The sequence below is a fragment of the Rhinopithecus roxellana genome, chromosome 19 (assembly GCF_007565055.1).
Source record: "Rhinopithecus roxellana isolate Shanxi Qingling chromosome 19, ASM756505v1, whole genome shotgun sequence".
Lineage (NCBI taxonomy): Eukaryota > Metazoa > Chordata > Mammalia > Primates > Cercopithecidae > Rhinopithecus > Rhinopithecus roxellana.
This window is the reverse complement of record NC_044567.1, coordinates 20,332,405-20,356,357: the sequence shown is the minus strand read 5'-3', so window position 1 is coordinate 20,356,357 and position 23,953 is coordinate 20,332,405. Positions and strand designations below refer to the sequence as shown.

Sequence of the window (23,953 nt, the reverse complement as noted above, 5' to 3'; positions counted from 1 at the left end):
AGTCATGGCAACGAATGTTTAATTGAATTGAAAATTACTTATTTTACACTGAAAAAACTGAAATTAAAACTTACTTTGCCTTTTATAAAAGTATAGGACTTGGACTTAGGTTTTCTAATGCCTAGTTTAGTGGTCTGTATAATCATTCTTTTATCATTTCATAAATACTAAATACCTTCTATGAGTTTGGCACTGAGGAAACAGATGAGAAAGACATAGTCACTGCTCTTAAAGAGCTCAGTCTCTTGGGAAAAACACATCTCTAATTAGAATAAATCCTATGCTAGATGTGTAAAACTGATTTGGTGGTCATAGAGGAGGAAGTGACTAGCTCAGTGAGCTGAAGGTTTCATAGGGAAGATAGCTCTTGAAAGAGTAGTCACAATTTACCAGGTAGATAACAAGACCATTCTAGGCAAAAGGAATTGTATGAACAGTGCCATGAACAAAGATAGAACCTTCAGGGAATCGTGTGGCTGAAACATAACTTTTGTCAGTGTGATGGGTAGCAAATTAAGCTAGAAAGGCAGAGATGTAAGGGATGTTAGATAGATACCAGAATATTTGGCTTCTTTCTGTAGAAATAAAGACAGGGAGCTATTGATGGTTTTATTTGTTAAAATAATGTATGTAAAAACATTTTGGAAAATGTAAAAAGCACTAAAATATATGGTGGTAATATTATTTATGATCAAGACAGTTAAGAATCTTTATTATTAATACTATCCATGTCCAGAATGAATACGCATAAAACTGAAATTGGTTTGAGGAAAGAATAAATGTATCCGTTTGTCAGCCAGTGGGCCCTTAATTAGGCTTTGTTTCAAGACTGTATGGAGTTAAAATGGCCTACTTTTTTCCACTGCGATGGAAAACACTAATGCTTCATTCCTGTTTTCCTTTAAATTTTAGAGATGCAGCATAGTGGAGTAGTGGAGGGTGTAATCTCTGAAGTCGGGCTATCTGAGTTCTAGTCTTCTCATTACTTAATAGCCATATATCCTGGGACAAGTTCCTTAAGCTCTAAAGACTCCGTTCATGTTTAACATGTCTAGCCTAGTGCTTGACACAATAGCTGTTTCTTAAATATTTGTTGAGTGGATGAATGCAGAAATTTCATTTACCAAATGGATTTAAATAATATCATTTTTATCTCTTAAATTCTTATGGAAGAGAGGCATCTTAGTATAGTAGGAAAAAAATAGGCTTTGGAGTCAGACATACATGGGTTTAAATTCTGACTCTTTTACTTAACAGTCTGTGATCCTAGGTAAACCTGTCTGAGATTCAGTTCAGGATCTGAAATATTTTCCTTATTGGATTTTTGGGGAATCTGTCTTGCAGAGGCTACATCTGCTACATAATTTGCCTTTATTTAGGGTTAGATTAAGATGGTGGGGGCCAGGCACAGTGGCTCACGCTTGCAATCTCAGCACTTTGGGAGGCCGAGGCGGGTGGATCACAGGGTCAGGAGATCAAGACCATCCTGGCCAACATGGTGAAACCCCGTCTCTACTAAAATACAAAAAATTAGCCAGGTGTGGTGGTGTGTGCCTGTAGTCCCAGCTACTTGGGAGGTTGAGGCGGGAATCACTTGAACCGAGGAGGCGGAGATTGCAGTGAGCCGAGATCATGCCACTGCATTCCAGCCTGGCAACAGAATGAGACTCCATCTCAAAAAAAAAACAAAAAAAAAAAGATGGGGTCATAGTAGGAATGAAGGTTCTGCAAACAGTTAGGGAAAAGGGCCTAGATAATACTTGCTGTAGATCATAAGCATCCTTTTGGCCTTTGATGTTTGCTTTAATGATCTTTGAACTAATGATGTGTCTAAGATTGATGTCTTCATCATTTGTAGAGCATGGTAATTGGCTGATAAGAATTAGGGCAGATATGTTTCACATATTTTTTTCCTCCCCTACTCCTGCCTCAGAGAAATAGTAACATCCAACTTTACCAAGTCCTGAGTATGAGTGTTTTATAGGATTATTTACTTAATGATTCTGCCTAAACTATTTACTACAGAGTTCTATGTGTAAGGGTTTCTTCCCCCTTAGTGACAGAGCTCACTTTGTTGCCCAGGCTGGAGTGCAGAGGCGCAAACATAGCTTACTATTACCTTCAACTCCTGGGCTCAAGTGCTGCTTCAGCCACCCAGGCAGCTGGGACTACAGGTGCATGCCACCATGCCCAGCTCATTTATTAAAAAATTGTGTAGAGATTCAGTCTCACTATGTTTCCCAGGCCTATCTCCACCAGCTGGGCTCAAGCAATCCTCCCACCTCAGCCTCCCAAAGATTGCATGTATTATAAAGTGTGAGCCACCATGCATGGCCCTGTATATAAGGTTTTAAAATTTTTACAATCCCCCAGATGACTCCTTTTCATTGAACCTGACTCTTTGGTAATGAAGAATCTAGCTGCAGTTTTAAAGCCACAAATTAGTACCTATGATTTGTGTAACCTTGTAGGCAAGTCAAAATGATGACTTAATCAACAACCATGAAGCTCAGATAGCTTTGAATAAAATGTGTTTATGCTAAAGGCATTCTTACTGAGAAGTGAGGTATAGACTGCTTGTTGAGATGACAGGCAAGGCAGATTTGTTTTGGAGATGTGTGGTTACCTCTATTGCAATGTTATCTCAGTGTCCATTTTTTTAGCCTGCAGATCCCCTTAAGATTATTAATGTATTCTCAGTTGGGCGCAGTGGCTCATGCCTATAATCCCAGCACTTTGGGAGGTCGAGGCAGGTGGATCACTTGAGGCCAGGAGTTCAAGAACAGCCTGGCCAACGTGGCAAAACCCCGTCTCTACTAAAATATGGAAAAAATGCCTGGGTGTGGTGGTGCACGCCTATAATGCCAGCTGCTTGGGCAGCTGAGACATGAGAATCACTGGAACCCCGCATGTGGCAGAGACCAAGATTGTGCCACTGCACTCCAGCCTGGGTGCCAGAGCAAGGCTCTGTCTCAAAAACAAAACAAAACAAAAAACTTTGTTAAAAAGCAAAGCATAGCCAGGCATGGTGGTAACACTTGTCAATTTTTTGTTTTGTAACAAAAAGAATTCTCACTTGTAGTGCCAGCTACTTGGGGGGCTAAGGCAGATCACTTGAGTCCACATGCCCAGGAGTTCAAGTGCTACCTGGACAACACAGTGAGACCTCATTTCTAAAATCAATCAATCAATCAAAGACCAAAAACAATATTTGTCGGTACCACAAAAAGGGAAAAGAAGCCATTATGATTGACTTAGGAAATTCTATAGCAGTGGCTCTCAGCTATTAAAAACAATATATAGGCCTAACTTGTCCCAGACCCACAAAGTCAATTTCCCTGAGAATAGAACCTAGTTATCTGTATTTTTATTTTAAAGACATCTTTGATTAAAAAATATATGTTTAACATCAAATATATAAAATGTTCAGATGTGGTGGCATATGCTAGAAGGAGGCTGAGGTGGGAGGATCACTTGTGCCCAGGGGTTCCAGGCTGCAGTGAGCTATGATTGTCACCACTGCACTCCAGCTTGAGTGACAGAGCGAGACCCCATCTCAGAAACAAAAAATTTTTCAGGGTATTATTTTGGAAGTGAAGCTTTTGGGACTTGCTGATGAATTGGATGTGGAGGACGAGGAAAAGTATTGGGATAACGTCCTGGGATCTTGAAGGGTGGACTTACAGATAGGAAAGAAGGCTTTTTGGCAATTAGGGCAGTGTGAGGGAACCAATGTGTAGAAAAGGATAGCAGGTGTGAATGAGAGAAATAATAATTGAAGAAGCAAGGTTTTGGAAGAGAGAAAGAGTAGATGTGGTCTAAAGTAGTGCCATCAGACTTTAATGTGCACATGAATCACCTTGGGATCTTGTTAAGATGCAGATTGATTCAGTAGGTGTGAGGTGGGGCCAGATAGTCCACATTTCTGTTTCTTTCTTTGATATAAACACCTCTAGAAGTACTCTCAAGATCATTTAACTATTATCATCTATATGAGTTCATTCCCTTTAACATCACAGAAGTGCCTATACTTTTAAAGTGTACCTTTTTATGTCTTTCTGTGCCCGAAAACATATTTAATGCCTCCAGAAGGCATCTGCTTTTTTGCCTGCTTTTGCAAGCTTAGGTGTTTTACTTTAAAAAAAAAAAAAAAAAAGGCCAGGCGCAGTGGCTCACCCCTGTAATCCCAGCACTTTGAGAGGCCGAGGCGGGCGGATCACGAGGTCAGGAGATCGAGACCATCCTGGCTAACACGGTGAAACCCCGTCTCTACTAAAAATACAAAAAATTAGCCAGGCGTGGTGGCGGGCACCTGTAGTTCCAGGTACTCGGGAGGCTGAGGCAGGAGAATGGCATGAACCCGGGAGGCGGAGCTTGCAGTGAGCCGAGGTTGCGCCACTGCATTCCAGACTGGGCGTCAGAGCGAGACTCAGTCTCAAAAAAAAAAAAAAAAAAAAAACAGATCTTTGCCCTTCTTTCATTCCCTACCAGAAAGCAGTAGAGAGCTGTCTTCCCTTCTCCTCTTCCTCTGTGAATAAATAATCACTAAGGTAGGTTCCTTACTCCTCTCCTATAACTGGCTCATTGACCCACGGCACTAAACCTTTTTCAGAGTTGAGCTGTTTTCTGTGACTACTTTAGTGTTCTCGTGACCATTCTATTCTTTGATCAATAGGTTATTTTACCCTTGAGACTATTTTCTCCATCAGTAAAACTAAAAAAAGCTAGGGTAGGCTGTGCACGGTGGCTCATATCTGCCTTGGGAGGCCAAGGCAGGAGGATCACTTGAGCACAGGAACTTGAGACCAGCTTGGCCAACACAGAGAGACCCCATCTCTACAAAAAAATGAAAAAATTAGCTGGATGTGTTGGTGCGTGCCTGTAATCTTAGCTACATGGTAGCCTGAGGCGAGAGGATCACTTGAGCCCAGGAGTTCAAGGTTGCAGTGAGTGCAGTGAGCTATGATTGTACCCCTGCACTCCAGTCTGGGCGACAGAGTGACACCCTGTCTCTTAAAAAATAAGTTGGGGTAAATGATTGTAGGGCTTTGCATTTTATATAATAGAAGTAACTAATATTTTTACAGTGCTTTAGACTTTACTGTACTACTTTCTCAACAACCCAGTATTCCAAATACAAATGAATACTTAAGATTCTGTCTTTTCTGCGGTGGTTTCAAGCACTGAAATCTTTTAGCCTTAACAGTGGAAAGGTAACATTAGACATAGATAGTAAGAACTTAGAGTACGAGCATGAGAGTTTGCCCCAATTCGATAGGCAATGAGAAGTCAGGAAGATTTTTGAGCAGAAGAGTTATATGAAGTTTTGCTATCTTTCAAGTAGTTTGGTTGTCATCTTCGAACTACCTTACTATTCTAACCTCTCCTTTTTTCTGTGTCTGCCTGTAGCTGCCTTAAAAAACTGTTTCAGGTTCTCATGCTTCTAAGATTTATGCCTGACTCTCAACTGCTGCATCTTTCCTTCTTCCTCTCATTTGATGTCTGTCATGGGTATGGGAATTAACTAAGTCCAGTATCATTTGTCTTTAAATTGGGATCTACACTTTCTTTCCCCTTATTTCATGTCTCATTCTTTTACCTTTCTCTCCTGATTCGGCTTCTTTTACCGTGTTGTACTTCAGCAGGTTGTTTAAGATAAACAGATCTCTCCATTAGAGAGATTTATTTTTTTATTTTTTTGAGATAATGTCTTGCTCTGTTGCCCAAGCTGGAGTGCAGTGTTACGATCACAGCCCACTGCAGCCGCAACCTCCCAGGCTCAAGTTATCCTCCCACCTCAGCCTCCCAACATGCTGGGATTACAGGCATGAGCCGCTGCATCTGGCCTGAAAATATTTTTAGAGATCAGTTACAATGGAGCTCCTTTATAAAATGAGACTTGAGAGGAAAGACCCTTCTTTATAACTCACCTTCTTATGAAATATATTTAAACTGGAAATAGGGCTTGGACCTTTCTGGCACCAGCTGCAGTTTTTCCAGTTATAGGTTGCTAGAAAGGGACTATATATAATCCACATTGTTGTAGGTTAGTTTAAGTTCCCTATTTAATTAGCTAAAGATACAAAATCTTAATCAGAAGATAAATGGCCCCAAGAGACAAGTACAGATGCACTCAGCATAGCTTCCCTTGACATACACCTGCCCCCAGGGTATAAGCGAAGGGTCTCCATCAATCAAAAAATGTAGCTCAATTTTGGGCACGCTGTCCTTTATACTCTGGGACTCATATCACAATTTTAGGGGACCTTTCTCAGTAATCTATATTTAAGGGAATAATTAGAAACATTGACTGCTTCTGTTCTTTTTAAACCAGATTCAGAATTAATAGGATCACATCATTATTCGTTTAAGGAGTTGAGGAAGAGCAGAATCTGTTGCCAGGTGTCATTGAGCCATGTATATCTTTGCCTTCAGCTTTCCAGCATTTTGGAAAGCCCATATTCCAAGTCCACACCCTTTATCAGTTTGGTTCTAAATTTGGTTTGAAATGACAAAAGTGCTCGGGGCTGGATGTGGGGCTGGACGTGGTAGCTCACGCCTATAATCCCAGCACTCTGGGAGGCAGGTGGATCACGTTGGCCTGGCCAACGTGGCGAAACCTTGTCTCTACTGAAAATACAAAAAATTAGCCAGGCCTGGTGGGTGGCGCGTGCATGCAATCCCTGCTACTTGGGAGGCTGAGGCATGAGAAGCGCTTGAACCTGGGAGGCAGAGGTTGCAGCGAGCCGAGATCATGCCACCACATTCCAGCTTGGGTGACAGAGTGAGGCTTTGTCCCCCACTCCCCCCCGACAAAAAAGGAGGCATGTGTTCGGTAAATATTTCTTAATATATGTGCCTGACACTATTCTAGGCATTGGAGATTGAACAGTGAACAATGCGGAAAAGAATACCTACCTTTGTGTAGTTGATGTTCTAGTAGGGAAAGACAAGTGTATAAGACGTATAGTATGTCAGAAGATAAGTGCAATGGAGAAAAATAAAGGAGAAAAGATGTGAAGTACTGGGATGGGAAGTGAGCAATTTCAATTAAAGTCACAAATACATTTCCCTAAATGGGCTAATTGTTGGTTTTAATATTAATTTAATGTGTAATTATATTCTGAGGGATGTGGTTGTACTCTTATTTTATTCAATTCAATATAATCTCTTGTGTTCAATGTCCAGTATCTTTTTTTGTGCTGAATGCCAAATAGATCTTGTGAGAAGCAGGTGACACTCCGGTGTTGCCCACCAGAGAGCAGACTTGGATATCTAAAGCTCACTGCCCAGGGGATGTTATTTCAGAACTGCAGAGTCTCTTATCAAAAAAATCTAGTATCAGAGACCATGGAAATTATTCTTCGGAGCATTTTTTTTTTTTTAATGAGAGCTTATTTAATTAACTAGTGTTGTTTGACTCAGAGTCAGATATTCCTTACAAAGTGTTACAAACTGACTTAAGTATTAATGACTTTGGATAATTTATAGTCATTAGTGTACAAATAGTATATATATATAGTCATATAGTAAACAAATAGTATAAAGCAATGCAACATATCTCAAGTTACAAAGTTTTACTAAAATCTAAAAGAAAGAGGCCGGGCGCGGTGGCTCAAGCCTGTAATCCCAGCACTTTGGGAGGCCGAAACGGGTGGATCACGAGGTCAGGAGATTGAGACCATCCTGGCTAACACGGTGAAACCCCGTCTCTACTAAAAAAATACAAAAAACTAGACGGGCGTGGTGGCGGGCGCCTGTAGTCCCAGCTACTTGGGAGGCTGAGGCAGGAGAATGGCGTGAACCCGGGAGGCGGAGCTTGCAGTGAGCTGAGATCCGGCCACTGCACTCCAGCCTGGGCCACAGAGCGAGACTCCGTCTCAAAAAAAAAAAAAAAAATCTAAAAGAAAGAAATATCACCCTTATCCTTACTTATGCCTTAATTATATCTTTATTAAAATTCAGATTTATAAAATATATGTGAAGGGCATAAGTATTGTCTTACAAAAGGACTCACTGTAGAATTCATTTATGTATTTGGGAGAAGGAGGAATTTAACACTTTTTACTTTAAATAGGGAGTCAAGTACATAATAAGGTATTTTGCAAATTATAGTGTAAACATTTGTATTTATCTTTAGAATATGTTTAAAAATAAACAGAAATTCACTTAGTTATCTTCATCTTAATTGGGCCTGGCCTTGCCTCTCCTTTTTTGACCAGAACCTGGCTGAGCTGAATTTACCACCCTTGGATAACTGAGAATTGATCGAAATGATTCCACTACTACATGTAGATACACATGTAACAGTAGTTACTAGTTGAAAATACACATCATTTAGGTCTTTAAAACCTTTCTAATCTAAGTATGTTCTGACTGTACATCTTCATTGTCATTGAGTTGACCATAGTTACCAGTGGCAGTGTCTTCTTCATAATGACAGATGCCTAAAGTTGTCATTTGTAGTCTTGGCACTGAGCAAATGCAAAATGACTGTGAATCCCAAACAGAGCTCATTAATCCTTGGCTAGAGTAACTCAATTACAGTTGCTTATGTGATACTGTGCCTCCTTTCTGTGGTAGAAACCAACTTGAGAAGGATATAATGTTAAAAGAGAGATGGTTTAATGACCAGATGTTCAGGCTCATAGCACACACAGTAAATCTTAATAAAGGAAGGTTCTATCTTGGAAAACAACAAAACAAAACGACAGGCAAGCATAACTTCTTCTCTAAGTTAACTTACTTCTGTTAAGATAGAATCACAGCAGTGAAGAACAGATTGCTCACATACACAGCAATGTGTGTGAATCTCACAGACATTATGTCAACCAAAGGAAGCCAGACACAAAAGATATGTTCTATGAATACTTTTATACGAAGTTAAAGGACAGGCAAAACTAATCAATGGTTATAAAGTAAAAATAGTGGTTATCTGGTGGAAGTTGTGGGTTACTTAATAGCAAAGGGACCAGAGAACCTCCAGAGCCTGGAAATGTTATGTATATTGATGTGAATGATGGTTACATGGGTATATATGTATGTTTTTAAAAAACGAATTGTTAGTGTGTTTTACACACTTAACATATGTTATGCCTAAGTTAAAAAGTAAGAAAAAGGAATTAGGTCACGGAGTTTGGATTCGTTGTGGGAGGTAATAAGGAAACATTGGATCTTCAACAGGGATGTGAGTTGAGAAAAGTAGTCCTTTTAAAATTCTCCTGTGGTGATATGGAGAATGGAACAATGTTCAGATCAGCTGGTATATCTATGTCATGTCGCCAGCATTGCTAGATGCTATAAAGGACACGAAATATCCATGATCTGGTTCTTATCTTTAAGAAGTGTATAATCTTTTATGAGAGACAAGTTATATGAAAACTAGAAAGTTACAGTAAATGGCAAATAGATGGACTTTGGAAACAGCATATTAAAGTCAGCCCTAAGTTCAAATCCTGATACTGCCTTTTACTGGCTCTATGACTTCAGGAAAGTGATTTATTTCCCTGAACCTTGATTTCCTTATCTGTAAAAGGGGGATAATATCCACCATCTTTGCTGAGAGGCTTAAGAGATATGGTAATGAAAGATAGTACAGCAAAGTAGACGGTCGGTACATCTTCCCTTTTTAAATCCTGTAGCCAAGGAGCAATACTTTGTTGTTGTTGTCATTGACAGCATGTGACCTCAGTTTAGATTGTGGTTTTCCACTTGCTGGCTGTGTGACTTTAAGTAAATTATTTGGTTTCTTTGTGTCTTAATCGCTGATTAAAAAAAAAAGAAGAAGAAAAAGAAGAAAAAACAAGGTGAAGCGGAAGTGGAGGGAAATATACCTTGAGAGGGTATTACGAGAATGAAGTGGACCTAGCAAGTACATAGTATCTAGCACAAAATAGGCACGCTTGGTAAATGTAAAATCTGTTTCTCTTGAATGTGATAGCAGATACAAATGTGTGGCGTAAATAATGCAGGTAGTAGATGATTGGATCAGGGTGGTGACTGTGGGTGCAAAAGGGAGAGGCAGATCATAGTGTTATGTTTTTAAAAAAACAAGGACATTTGATATAGAAGATGAAATACTTTTATTCTGTCCTTGTGCAGGGTGTATCTCTTTTTCTATTTTTGCATTGCTTTTTTTTTCTTTTTGAGATGGAGTTTCGCCCTGTCACCCAGGCTGGAGTGCAATGGCATGATCTCAGCTCACTGCAACGTCTGCCTCCTGGGTTCAAGCGATTCTCCTGCCTCAGCCTCCCGAGTAGCTGGGATTATAGGCGCATGCCACCATGCCCAGCTAGTTTGTTTGTTTGTTTGTTTGTATCTTTAGTAGAGATGGGGTTTCACCATGTTGGCCAGGCTGGTCTTGAACTCCTGACCTCATGATCCACCTGCCTCAGCTTCCCAAAGGGCTGGGATTACAGGCGTGAGCCACTGCACCCAGCCTTATTTTTGCATTTCTATAAAATGAAAAAAATATAAAATATATCCTTGGATTGTAATGATGTTAACTTGAAGGTGTTGTGACATCATTAGAAAATATGTTGTCTCACAACCCAAAAAATTATACCTTATTACTAAAAGTTACTCCTCTTTTTATTTTTGAGACAGGGTCCTCACTCTATCACTCAGGCTGGACTGCAGTGGTGTGATCTCAACTCACTGCAACCTCTGCCTCCTGAATTCAAGTGGTCACCCCACCTCAGCCTCCTGAGTAGTTGTGACCACAGGCTCAGGCTACCACGCCTGGCTAATGTTTGTACTTTTTTTTTTTTAAACCCTCAGGAGATCCTGAGAACATGTGCCCCTAATTTTTGTATTTTTTGAGATAGGGTCTTGTTCTGTCACCCAGGCTGGAGCGTAGTGGCACGATCATGGCTCACTGAAGCCTCTGCCTCCTGGGCTCAAACAATCCTCCTACCTCAGCTTCCTGAGCAGCTGGGACTACAGGCATGAGCCACTGCATCCAGCTGATTTTTTTCTTTTTTAAGATGGGGTTTCACTACGTTGTCCAGACTGGTCTTGAACTCCTCAGTTCAAGTGATCCTCCAACCTCAGCCTCCCAAAATGCTGGGATTACAGGCATGAACCACCGCACCTAGCCCTCCTCTTCTAATACTTTTAATAGGCATTGTCATCCAACTGCAGCTGAAAAATTAGTTACTTTCCTATGAGTAGAGACTCCTGTTGTAATAAGGAAAACATCAATGTAGAAAGGGAAGGAAATCCATTTATAAAATTTGTCATTATTTGTTACTTGAAAAATAATCAGCAGAGCAGCAACTCAGATCTTGCTGGGTATCAATGGTAGGCAGATTCTTGGCTAAGGAAGTTTTAATTTTCAGGACAAGTACTAAGCACTAAATGTTAACATTTCAGAATTGCATTGTTCACAGTGTTTATTTGAGAACTCATAAGTTGACTGGTACCAAATCTCAGACATCAGCTTTCCAATTTTTGACGCAGTATTAGATTTCTTGTGAAATTTTTAGCTTGAATTTAGCCACTAACTTCTTGTGTTTCCTAAGCTTAAGGAAAAAGAAGAGGTGAAAAAAATAACATTTCCCCCTAGCCATTTCTCGCCTTTCCTCCTCCTCTCTTCCAGATATTCCGAGTGGTGTGCATCTGTTTGGGTAATCCACCAGAGGCATTCACCTGGGAGTATCGAGACAAAGATAAAAATTATCAGAAGATTGGCCCCATAACACCCTTGGAGTTTTACAGGGAGCATGTCAAGCCACTCTTCAATATGGAAAATAAGGTTGGTGAATGGCACTGGTAGTCACTGGCTGTTTACTTTCAAATGGCTGGTAATCACAGGGAATGGTATAAGATTCTTGGTTAGCATGCATGAGTATCAAACTAGACAGCAAACATTTTTCCTCACTTCTTGGAAGTATTTTATGTAGCTAATGAAGTTGGTGGTGCCAGGATTTATCAGCCTTTCCCCAGTGTTCCTCTTCAGAGACTTTTTAAACTGTAAGCCAGCAGTGATTTTAATTCCCACATGCGCCCCTGTCTAGGACCAGACTCATTCTCAAGTGCAAAGACAATGAAAGTGTATTGGGTATTTCTTATCATGGAGTCAGAGCACTTTTGCACTGAGGTCCCTTGGGGAACTCTCTTGTTGAAGGGAGCAATCTTCATTTTTCCTGTTCCCTTTAGGTCTTCCTCATCTGCCTAGCAGGATGATCAGAGCCTCTTCCTTTTATTGGCTTCTTGATCCTCTTCCAAGCAGATGCCTGTCTTGTAACTTGAGAATAGGGGCCTTGTGATTAGCTCTCCAGTTTTTCTTACTCAGTGCATGTAGTTTTTCAAAATGCGTTTTGAGGGCCGGGTGCAGTGGCTCACGCCTGCAATCCCAGCACACTGGGGGGCTGTGGTGAGTGGATCACCTGAGTTTGGGAGTTCGAGACCAACCTGGCCAACATGGTGAAACTCCGCATCTACTAAAAATACAAAAATTAGCCAGGCGTGGTGGCGCACGTCTGTAATCCCACCTACTTGGGAGGCTGAAGTGGGAGAATCACTTGAACCCAGGAGGCAGAGTTTGCAGTGAGCCGAGATCATGCCACTGCACTCCAGCCTGGGCGACAGAGTGAGACTCTGTCTCAAAAAAAAAAAAAAAAAATTGCTTTTGGAGCAGTTCTTGCTAGTAGGAAAAACAGGTAGATGTGTCTCCTAAGTGTGTCTCTTACACGAATTAGAATAAGCAAGGACTTCTCTCACATGTATTTTGCCACTTTTTGTTTCTTTGTTACTTAACAATGTGGCTGTAGTACTTAGCTTGTAGGCAGAGATGATGAGCTTGATGCAAACATGAACCTAGAGGAGAGCTGTGTGTTGCTTGACATTCCTGGTTTTGTGCCCTAATCAATATGTTTTTGCTCTCAATAGATTTGTTTAGTGAATGACCCTAGGCCCCAGCACAAGTACAACAAACTTTACACAGTGGAATACTTAAGCAATATGGTTGGAGGGAGAAAAACTCTATACAACAACCAGCCCATTGACTTCCTGAAAAAGATGGTTGCTGCCTCCATCAAAGATGGAGAGGTTGGTATTGTTTTTGTATTTTGCACATTGGGGTTAAAACATCTTTTACTTCTTTGGTATAATAGGAAGATGGGGTTTATGTTGACTTTCTTTCTCTCTCTCTTCTGTTTCTAGGCTGTGTGGTTTGGCTGTGATGTTGGAAAACACTTCAATGGCAAGCTGGGCCTCAGTGACATGAATCTGTGAGTTCAGGAAATTTAAAATAGAAAGTCATTTGTGGGTTGTTGCTGTTAGAGTGTGCTCTTGGTACAAAATGACTCTGCCGAGGTTCATCCAAAGATGAAGGTTGGCCTAAGGGCGAGTCTCTTTCTTTGCATCCTGTAGAGTTTGAGGATTCATAGCAGAAACTCCACATACTTAAATACTCTAACCCAGGACATCAAGATCACAATACTTTCTATCTGAGTAGAAATCGTTGAGTGTTCCTAAAAAGCCATCCTCTATGAGAAAGACACTTTAAAAAAATAATTAACTAGTGTGTAAATGTGTTCAGTACATTTGGGAATGTAATGAAAGATTTTGCAGGGCTCCCGTTTGCTGTGTTACTTTGGTAGCTTTGTATTTTGTCTTTGTGACAAGTGGGACTAATTTGCGTGCATACTTTAAAGCATTCCTCCTGGTCATTTATGACAATGAAGGTTAATTTGTAAACTGAATCATAGGATTCCTTGACAGTTCAGCATTCTCCATTTTAGGGTTACTTTTAAGTAGTTGTTACTTGTAGGAAGTTGAGTAAATATCTTGATAGAGAAATCTGCTAAAAAGAGAATTAATGAGGTTTAAAAATTTTTTGAATGCAGGTAGATGCAACTCCCAAGTGTCTCTCACATTAACTAGAACATGCAAGGATGTCTCTCACATGTATTTTGGCTTTTGTTTCTTTGTATTTAACAATGTGAGTGTAGTGCTTATGCAAAAATATTCCCCAATATTTTGGGCATTATTTATTTAAATTTTAATCAGCAATGATTTAAATGAATTCAGAAACTGGTTGGTTCTACCAGCTCAAAAGAGACCAGTTTTCTAAGAAGTTACTTCAAAAGCTTTTTTCATTATTTTTTAAAGTTTTCTTGCCTCAATGACAATGTAAACTTGTCAGCTCCTGATGTGGAGAATTTATGTTTAATCATCTCCTTTTTTTCCTGCATACTCTTGTGACACGTAGAGAATGGACTCCCACTGAGAGACTAAGTTCTGCATGTTCCATATTCTTTCTGAAGAGCTACAGCTAGAGCCTTATTTATTTGGAGCTGTTGAGCCCCTTTAGTTTATTCTGAATTCCTTTTGCAACCAAAAGCCAGTTTTCCCTATGATCGTACTCCCTTTATTTTGTACTATCATTCTTTTTACAGCTATGACCATGAGTTAGTGTTTGGTGTCTCCTTGAAGAACATGAATAAAGCGGAGAGGCTGACTTTTGGTGAGTCACTTATGACCCACGCCATGACCTTCACTGCTGTCTCAGAGAAGGTATGACCCTCAGCATGCCTGCTGGAGTGTTTGCACAGATGGATCTACATTCTCCTGCAGACTGTTTACCCAACAGAGCTTCATTTATAGTGTATATGATTTCTGTTAAAAGTTAGTTTCCGGCCGGGCGCGGTGGCTCAAGCCTGTAATCCCAGCACTTTGGGAGGCCGAGACGGGTGGATCACGAGGTCAGGAGATCGAGACCATCCTGGCTAACACAGTGAAACCCCGTCTCTACTAAAAAAAATACAAAAAACTAGCCAGGCGAGGTGGCGGGCGCCTGTAGTCCCAGCTACTTGGGAGGCTGAGGCAGGAGAATGGCGTGAACCCGGGAGGCGGAGCTTGCAGTGAGCTGAGATCCAGCCACTGCACTCCAGCCTGGGCAACAGAGCGAGACTCCGTCTCAAAAAAAAAAAAAAAAAAAAGTTAGTTTCCAAGTAAGACATTGTACCTGCGTCACTTGGGGCTTGCCTGCGTGCTTAGAGGTAATATAAAAATAGAAACTTTCTATGAAGAGAATTCGGGTCAGCAGGGAACGACCAAGTAGCTGTGTAACTTTGGAAGGTCATGGTGTGAAGAGAAATCAGCAAGGGAACTTGAGAGAAGGTAACTTCTGCTTTATAAGGAATCAAAATGTGCCCTGAAAGTGTTCATATCTTGATGACGTATGTTCAGATTTCCCTTCATTTGTCATTCAGATTCTTCTTCAGTAAAATGTCAATAACAGTAATTTGTGGACTCCATACCCATTACTAGTTATATACAGAGCTTCAGGAAGTTGGATATAAAGTATTTTGAATTTCCTGTGAAATAGTGTGTATAGTAATACCGCTTTTTTAGGATACACAGTTGGAAACAACTGAAATTTTATCTTTCACAAATAAAACTCCTCACTTCCAGTCAGTAAAAATAGATATTTTCCCCTCTGTGCTCAGGGATCATCAGAAAGGAAGAACTCGAACTACTTTAATTCCTTACCAGCACAAGCAAAAATTTTCTCTTTCTAGCCTAATTCCTGGAAACTCACAGAATAACTACCTTGTATAAATTGTTCTAGAAAATCGTTTTGGTTTTTTTTTTTTTTTTTTTTTTTTTGAGACAGAGTCTCACTCACTCTGTCATCCAGGCTTGAGTGCTGTAGTGTGATCTCAGCTCACTGCAACCTCCACCTCTCAGGCTCAAAAGATTCTCCTGCCTCAGCCTTGTGAGTAGCTGGGATTACAGGCGCCTGCCACCACGCCCAGCTGATTTTTTGTATTTTTAGTAGAAATGGGGTTTTGCCATGTTGGCCAGGCTGGTCTCAAACTCCTGACCTCAGGTGATGTGCCCACCTCGGCTTCCCAAAGTGCTGGGATTACAGGCGTGAGCCATTGTGCCTGGCTAGAAAATAATTTGATAGAGAATTGTTTCTGCTATTCTATCCACTAGGTTTATGATCTTTAAAATGTTTAGAAATATCTTAGCATATCATTATGCCACATTTTCATAACTAGCCTATCTAAAAGTCCTGATTTGTTTTTTATACTCTATGCAGAATTGTGAGTGGAATGGCATTTTCTGTCTGTACCTTTTTCTCACCTCTTCCAACTACTTCACTTGTAGGGTGCCCTTTCAACCCCACAGCATCTAAGATCCCTGTGCTCTCTCCGTATTCAAAACTTGGTCTTAAAGGTTTAATTACATTCCTGCAAATTATAAGGCCAGTGCTTTAAGTAGTAGAACTCTGAGGTATTCTCAGTTTTATATGAGATCAAACAGTATGGTGTAAAGGTGCCCTGAACTTAAGAGTCAGTCTTAATGCTGATATTTCTGATCCTCATGTAGTTTTCATAAATAAATGTAAAGATTGAGGTCTTATAAACCAGCGAGCTGTTTTCCTCATTATTCCATTCGTCGATAATCTCAGCTCTGTAGTTAGCGAGACTCCCACACCAAGAAACAGGTTTTCAGGGTTACCCAGGAGAATGTGTAGAGTATAATTTGCATTACTTATGTAGATCACGAAAAGCCATTTTAAAATAGCAAAAGGTGATTTAAAAGTGTTATCACCCCAATTTAACAAAATTCTCACATTTGAATTATAAACAAAACATAAAGTTAGGTTATAAAAGGTTTTTTAGACCGAGTGCAGTGGCTCATGCCTAAAATCCCAGCACTTTGGGAGGCCGAGGCAGGAGGATCACCTGAGGTCAGGAGTTCGAGACCAGCCTGGCCAACATGGCAAGACCCTGTCTCTACTAAAAATACAAAAATTAGCTGGGCATGGTGGCACAAGCGTGTAATCCCAGCTACTAGGGAGGCTGAGGCAGGAGAAATGCTTGAACCTGGGAGGTAGAGGTTGCAGTGAACCAAGATCATGCCATTACACTCCAGCCTGGGCGATGGAGTGAGATTCTGTCTCAAAATAAATAAATAAATAATTTTTTTTAAAAAGGTTTTTAGCTGGGCACTGTGTCTCACGCTTATAATCCCAGCACTTTGGGAGCCCGAGGCGGGAGGATCACTTGAGGTCAGGACTTCAAGACCAGCCTGGCCAACATGGTGAAACCCTGCCTCTACTAAAAATACAAAAATTAGCTGGGCATGGTGGCATGCACCTGTAATTCCAGCTACTCTGAAGGCTGAGGCAGGAGAATTCCTTGAACCTGGGAAGTGGAGGTTGCAGTGAGACAAGATGGCACCACTGCACTCCAGCCTGGGTGACAGAGCAAGACTCTGTCTCAAAAAATATATATAAATAAATAAATAAATAAAATACATGAAAAGGTTTTTCAAATAAGGGTGCTTTATAACTAAACTAAAGCTCTTTAATTAAATTTTTAAACTATATATAGTTTTTTTTTTTTTTTTTTTTTTTTTTTTTTTTGGGAGACTGAGTCTTGTTCTGTTGCCCAGGCTAGAGTGTAGTGGCACAATCTCAGCTCACTGCAACTTCCACCTCCTGGGTTCAAGCTCTTCTCCTGCCTCAGCCTCCTGAGTATCTAGGACTACAGGCATGCACCACCAGACCTGGCTAATTTTTTTTTTTTTTTTTTAAGTAGAGACAGGGTTTCACCCTGTTGGCCATGCTGGTGTTGAACTCCTGACCTCAAGCGATCCATCTGCCTTGGCCTCCCAAAGTGCTGGGATTACAGGCTTGAGCCACTGTGCCCAGCTGAGAGTTCTTTTTTTTTTTTTTAAACAAACCAACAATACCTGTTGTGATTTCCAAGAGAAATTCTGCTTTTTATCATTTCTGTCTCTGTTACAAAATATTCCTATTTTTCAGAAATAAAAATAATGAATAACACTGTCATTTTCTTGGGAACTTCCGTTCTTTGATTAGCATGGTTTGTTTCCTTAGGAAAATGGAGCTACCTTACATGCTAATGGTATAAAGCAGAATTTATATTATTATAACAAGAATTTTATATTGAACATTTTCTCTTCATTCCACTAGAGTTTTTGATCCCAAAAACGAGTTTGAACTGCACTTGAGTAATAGTACACAGGTAAATGCATACTAATGGTTGTATTTCCACAATTTTCTTTCTGTTGTCGCTGATATCATGAAATCCCTATAAGGGAGTTCCAGGTATTAATAATTTTGTAATTGTAGATGACCCAGAGAACAATTTGATCTAGGTCACTCCAGGAATTCATTGGCCAATGGGAAAACATAGGAAACATTTTAAGACTGAGAGTACAGATAACTATATCACTTTAGGTGACATTGATTCTAAGTGATATTTAAAAGGAAAGTAAAGTTGGACTACAGTGGGAGGAATAGAAAACCAAAACAGATACACGCCAGCTGCAGAATGTACAGTATATAACGATATGGTTTTAAAGGATTTGGGGGCAAAGAGTAAGGATTAGTACAGGTAAGGGTGTCTGAAACTTGTGAGTTTGTTGGCGCTATTTGTGAGACAGAAAATTACTGAGATCCAAGAAAACTCACAAGAGTGGAGTGTTTGGGTTAGCAGAGCCAAAGAGAACCAAATCCCATATAGATGAGACTCATCATATAGTTATTTGCAAGTGGGAGTTGACAGATGAAATCATTCGGCGATAATACAGGGGTCAGTGCTTTTCTCATGGTACAAAGATTTAAGTTGCTTTGACATCAGTAAATGTCCTGAATAAACATGAAAGAGAAGTCTTTTCCCAAATGGAGCCTTCCTCTTGTCTCTCTCTGTGTCACTATAGTAAAGGCTGTAAATGAAGTTTATCATGATGAGTATCACTGTACCTTTAAGAAGACGAAAATTGAGCTTAGTTTAATAATGAAGATGGAAGAAGGAGAAAAGTAGAACTGCCTGGCTTTTGTTTATGAAAATGGTCTTTTTACTTTTGCTTTGCCATTCAGTCTCTTCTATGAAATTCAATATTTGTGTAACTGGATCAGTAAAAGAATGCATTTGGAGAGTATCATTATTTGGTTTCCCCAAGTAGAAAATCAGGCAGTATGATGAGTTTATTTTGTTTTGTTTTAAAAGACTCTGACCAGGTTTTAGAATTATTCCTAAAATAAAGTAGGATGCATTTGCTTTAATCAATATTGATTGATTAAAAGCAAGAATCCCCAGCTTCAAATAGTGTTTACTGCTTTTAATATAGTTTTTCATAGTCAAGTAGCATTTTTACATGCTTATTTTATGTATAGAATAGAATAGAAAGGATGAAATAGTATTTATTGCTTTGTTAGTTTATTATGTTTTTACCCCAAGAGATTCAAATTCCATTTCTATTGGAGTATCCCTTTAGTGATAGTAGGAAACTTATGGCCTTGACCAAGTACATCCTGCCTGTATAGAGCAGGCTGTTTCTTTCAAGTGGCTACAGAAGAGCTAAAATTATATGACACCTCAGCAGGGAGAATCTGGCTTCACACTACTCACCGTCATCCACTTTTTTGCAGGATGATCAGGATGGTGCTTTCACAAAATGGAGAGTGGAGAATTCATGGGGTGAAGACCATGGCCACAAAGGTGAGCTCAGTTTGGTAATACTAACTCCAGGTGACTGAACCTGCTCTACTCTGCCTTTCTGGGTGTCAAGCTACTCTAGTGTGGAAGATTTCTCAGTAATTGGCTCACTGACTAGACTATTCTACAGAAAAATCTGAAGATCTGATTTACCCCCAGAATTCCCTTGACCATTATGGCGTGCCTGAACTCCCAGGTTGGCTCTGAGACCGCTATGTGCTGCATTTGTTCCAAACTATGTTGATCCTCCCCTCTTTGTAGACCACTTGGCTAGTGAGGAGGTTGAGGTTGAGTGCCCTTGCCAGGACACTTGCTATATGGCGTTTGATGCATTTTCTTTCTTTTTTTTTTTTTTTGAGACTGAGTCTCGCTGTGTCACCCAGGCTGGAGTGCAGTGGCATGATCTTGGCTCACTGCAAGCTCCACCTCCCAGGGTCACGCCATTCTTCTGCCTCTGCCTCCCGAGTAGCTGGGACTACAGGCACCCGCCACCACGCCTGGCTGATTTTTTGTATTTTTAGTAGAGACGGGGTTTCACCGTGTTAGCCAGGATGGTCTTAATCTCCCGACCTCATGATCTCCTCTCCTCGGCCTCCCAAAGTGCTGGGATTACAGGTGTGAGCCACCGCTCCCGGCCTTGATGTGTTTTCATCTACTACATCAGTACTCCAGAAAGTCAGAAGCCTTCTGTATGGGAGAATGGGACTGGCAAGAAGCTTTCTTTAGGCATTTATTAGAGACTCCGTAGAAGTTACCATTGCCTAAAGTGGAAATGAACACTTTGCTTACCACTTAGAACTTCTTTATACTAATAAATCAAAACCTAGGGAGGTCATAACTTACACTAAGTAAACTAAACAAAATAACATAGGTAATATGTGAGTTGTAGAAAAATTTTAAAATATAGATAAAAAGTCTCTAATAATCCAACCACCTAGAGATCACCATTGATTAACAGTTTAGGGTGTATTATTGTAAAATTTTGAGACCATATTTTTAAAGGCTGTCTTTAGTAATAGCTTTTGAAGGAGATTTTACATTTTAATTTTTAGGGTTCCAAACCAAAAGTGGCGACCACCATGGCATATGTGTACATGTGAACACGTAGATGTGTGTGTGCTGGGGGCATTTTGTAGCCAGCTCTTCCCCAGAGTCCTTTTTCTTTTAACCAATGAATTCTGACTAGGAAAAACATTAACTGCAGCTTAGTAGACTAGTTAGAAAACTGAGAGGAACCAGGTAGGAAAGCCAGAGAAGTGACATGCAGAGATACTTGGAAACAAACTTGAGCATACATTTTACCCAACAGGAATTAGGCATTTGATTTTTAAAAAAAGAAAGAAAAATAGATTTTAGCAACTCTTTTTTGTTGCCCCTCTCTGTGTTTAGAATAGTGATTTTCCAGCTATGTTCCTCACAGCCCTAGGATTTCCAAGGGTAAAAGGTAGAGGATGGGATGTGGAGGTTTGGACGTGAGCGTATCTGACTTCCATAGCTCGTATTTGAAAATTGCTGTTTTAGAAGAGTCTGTTAAGCTAAGTTTTGAACTTGACAGCACTTTAGTATGCTGATTGGGCAGCACAGGCTTGTATATGATAGCCAAAATCTGAAGACCATTTATTTGTCATTCTAGGGCTTTTCATCTTCCTATGAGAAAAATCACTGGTGGGTTTTGGCTGACTGTCCCTGGAATCTGCTGTGAAACTCAGCAGCCCAATGTTTATATGTAAACAAATACAAGTGCTGTTACTGCATTTCTTTTCATCAGATAGTTGCATGTCTACCTTCTGTGATTTCTATAATTGTTCTGTGATTTCAGGGGTGCCAAAGTTAACTATTATGAATTAGAATGCAGCATTTTAAAATTGGCAGTCTCTCGTAAGGTTAATTTTATTTTGAGACAAATACACATTAGGATCAAATAGAGAAGGGTTTAAACCTCAGCAAAGCTAGCAGACAGAGTAAAAATAACTCACAATTTAGTTGTATCTGTAAGTTGTTGATAGTTAAGAGATGGATACTTGTCTTAAATTTGAAAGATTTGATTATTTGTAGCAAACATAAGATACTGAGTTAAAGTTTCCTGTTGCTTCCAGTGAACCCCCTGCAGCTTCTGTTTCATTTCTGGTCTAATTTGGTTCCTGTAATTGGGTTTGTTATCATATAGCTTACCACCTACGAGAAGAACTAAAGTTATATTTGTTTAGAAGAGCCTGGTATCCGTCAGCTTGCTGCGATATTTTTCCATCTGTAATAGTCAGTGAGTTTGAAGATAGTAGTGTTATCTGGTTAATAGAGGATAAACACTTGTAAAATCAGGAAAATGTGTTTTATGTAGTGTGAGTTACTGTCTTTATTATTTTGAACCTAAATACTTAATTTTAGGTCACTTTACTGTATATAATTTTTCCATCTAGCTTTACCTCTTAAAAGTTTTGCTTCTGCTAACTTACTCATTTCATTATTATGCTGAGAGAACTGTTTAATACAGGATCTTGCTATCCCTGTAACTCTCCTATAATCCTTCTTAGTGAAATCTGCAGCTATGTAGTAAAGATTAACTTTTTTGTTCTCAAATAACTGAAATGCCTGTTATTATACACAGCAAAGCATTTCAGTAGAGAGCCAAAAGATAAGAAACAGAACTGGAGTGGGGGCAGGGAATCGTTCATTCAAGCCAAAATAAATTATTCTTATGTATTTCTTGGTAATGTTCTTTCTAACTTAACAGGAAGGAAGGAAAGAAAACATGATCTAATTTAATTGGCACACTTGGCCTGACCTTAGGAGAGTGCATAGTATGTTATTATGTTGGCAATATGTGTTTACCCCAGCAGGGCCTTCTTGTCTGTCATCCTAGTGGACATTGGCTGGCACGTCTGAGGCAGGACCTCTGTTTATGCTCTCTTGGGAGACGTGACAACCTTAAGAAGCATTGCTGGGATTTTGTTTCTGTAGATAACATTGTTAACAGTTTGTTGCTGTTCTCTTTGGGATTTCTTACTGTTAAGATTGATGTTTCTGAAAAAGCAGTGTTGATAATACATGCTGGAGATAAACAGAGCAAAGATACCTGGGCAAGCTGCCTTTGCCCAGCCCTGGCTTTGGTTCTCCCCATTGGTTATGTTCATGGCCCTCCTGCCCAGAAATTGTTTTGTAACAGATAACCTGACTATTTCATAAAATGGACAGAAGGTTTCTTCTGACCAGGAGGACATAAAAGGAGAAAATAGTTTTTGCCTTACTGTACCAGTTGGATTACTTCAAGTTGATGAATTCTAGTGTTCATAATCAGTTGTACTGAAAATTGGATGCATATCTAACATGTAATACCAACATAGGTTTCTTTTCTCCCCTCCTTCTTAAAATACTTGACTATCCATTTTGTACCTTGTTAGTGGATCATATCAGAAATGGATTTCACAATTAGATGAGGGAACAGACTTTGAGATTTGATATATTATCTTTCATTTTGAAACGCTGATAAAAATATTTTGTAAAATATTTAAGAATTTAAAATCAAGGAAGTCACCTTTGATTCCTCTCACTATTAGTCAGAAATTCATCTGAGAAGAGCCTAATCTTTAAGCCAAAGTGACCTGCAGATCCCCTAGCTAGTAAATGATAGAGCCAGAATTTTAACCCAGATGGCCTGATACCAGAGCCAGTTTTCTTAACCACTAAACTGCTTTTTCTCAGCTTCCCTGTTCTAGTAGCGTGTCATCCACTCATGAAATAACAGGTCAGTTCATGGTCGTTGGTGACCAGAAACAGTGGATGAGGGATATAAAACTGTGTGAAGGACCTGGAGATGTTATGTAAATGTCTGACATTGGGAGAAAAGGCCCCTAGGGCATCATTTGTGGCTGGGAATCTGAGTAAAGAGTGAAGAATGGGGCGTTCTGTGAGGGTTTGTCCCATGTTAGCACATTTGTGACTTAGGCAAGTAAGAAACTATGCAGCCACCCAAAACCTCCCTGAATTTTGTCCATGCTGCTTTATAGTAAGGTTATTTAGTTCCTTTTTTTTTTTTTTTTTTTGAGATGGAGTCTTGCTCTGTCACCCAGGCTGGAGTGCAGTGGCGTGATCCCAGCTCACTGCAAGCTCTGCCTCATAGGTTCATGCCATTCTCCTGCCTCAGCCTCCCGAGTAGCTGGGACTACAGGTGCTCCCCACCATGCCTGGCTAATTTTTTGTATTTAGTGGAGATGGGGTTTCACCAGGTTAGCCAGGATGGTCTCGATCTCCTGACCTTGTGATCCGCCCACCTCAGCCTCCCAAAGTGCTGGGTTTACAGGCATGAGCCACCGCGCCTGGCTAAGGTTATTTAGTTGTTAACTTTTTATCTTGGACAATTTTAAACATATATAAAGTAAACAGGATTGTATTAAGGAACCCTACATACGCCTGTCACCCACCTTCAGTAGTTATCAATATTCTGTCATGCAAATAATAGTGTATTTGAT

General features: G+C 40.0%; 1 protein-coding gene across 1 annotated transcript in view; it reads left to right on the top strand.

Annotated features, from left to right (window-relative positions):
- BLMH (bleomycin hydrolase) overlaps positions 1-23,953 on the top strand; it is a 47,134-nt gene that overhangs the window by 8,267 nt on the left and 14,914 nt on the right. Inside the window, exons 7-11 of the mRNA XM_010367951.2 lie at positions 11,600-11,755; positions 12,892-13,050; positions 13,165-13,232; positions 14,403-14,520; positions 19,421-19,490. Of these exons, the coding sequence (XP_010366253.1) occupies positions 11,600-11,755; positions 12,892-13,050; positions 13,165-13,232; positions 14,403-14,520; positions 19,421-19,490 (571 nt within the window). The remainder of the gene's footprint in view (positions 1-11,599; positions 11,756-12,891; positions 13,051-13,164; positions 13,233-14,402; positions 14,521-19,420; positions 19,491-23,953) is intronic.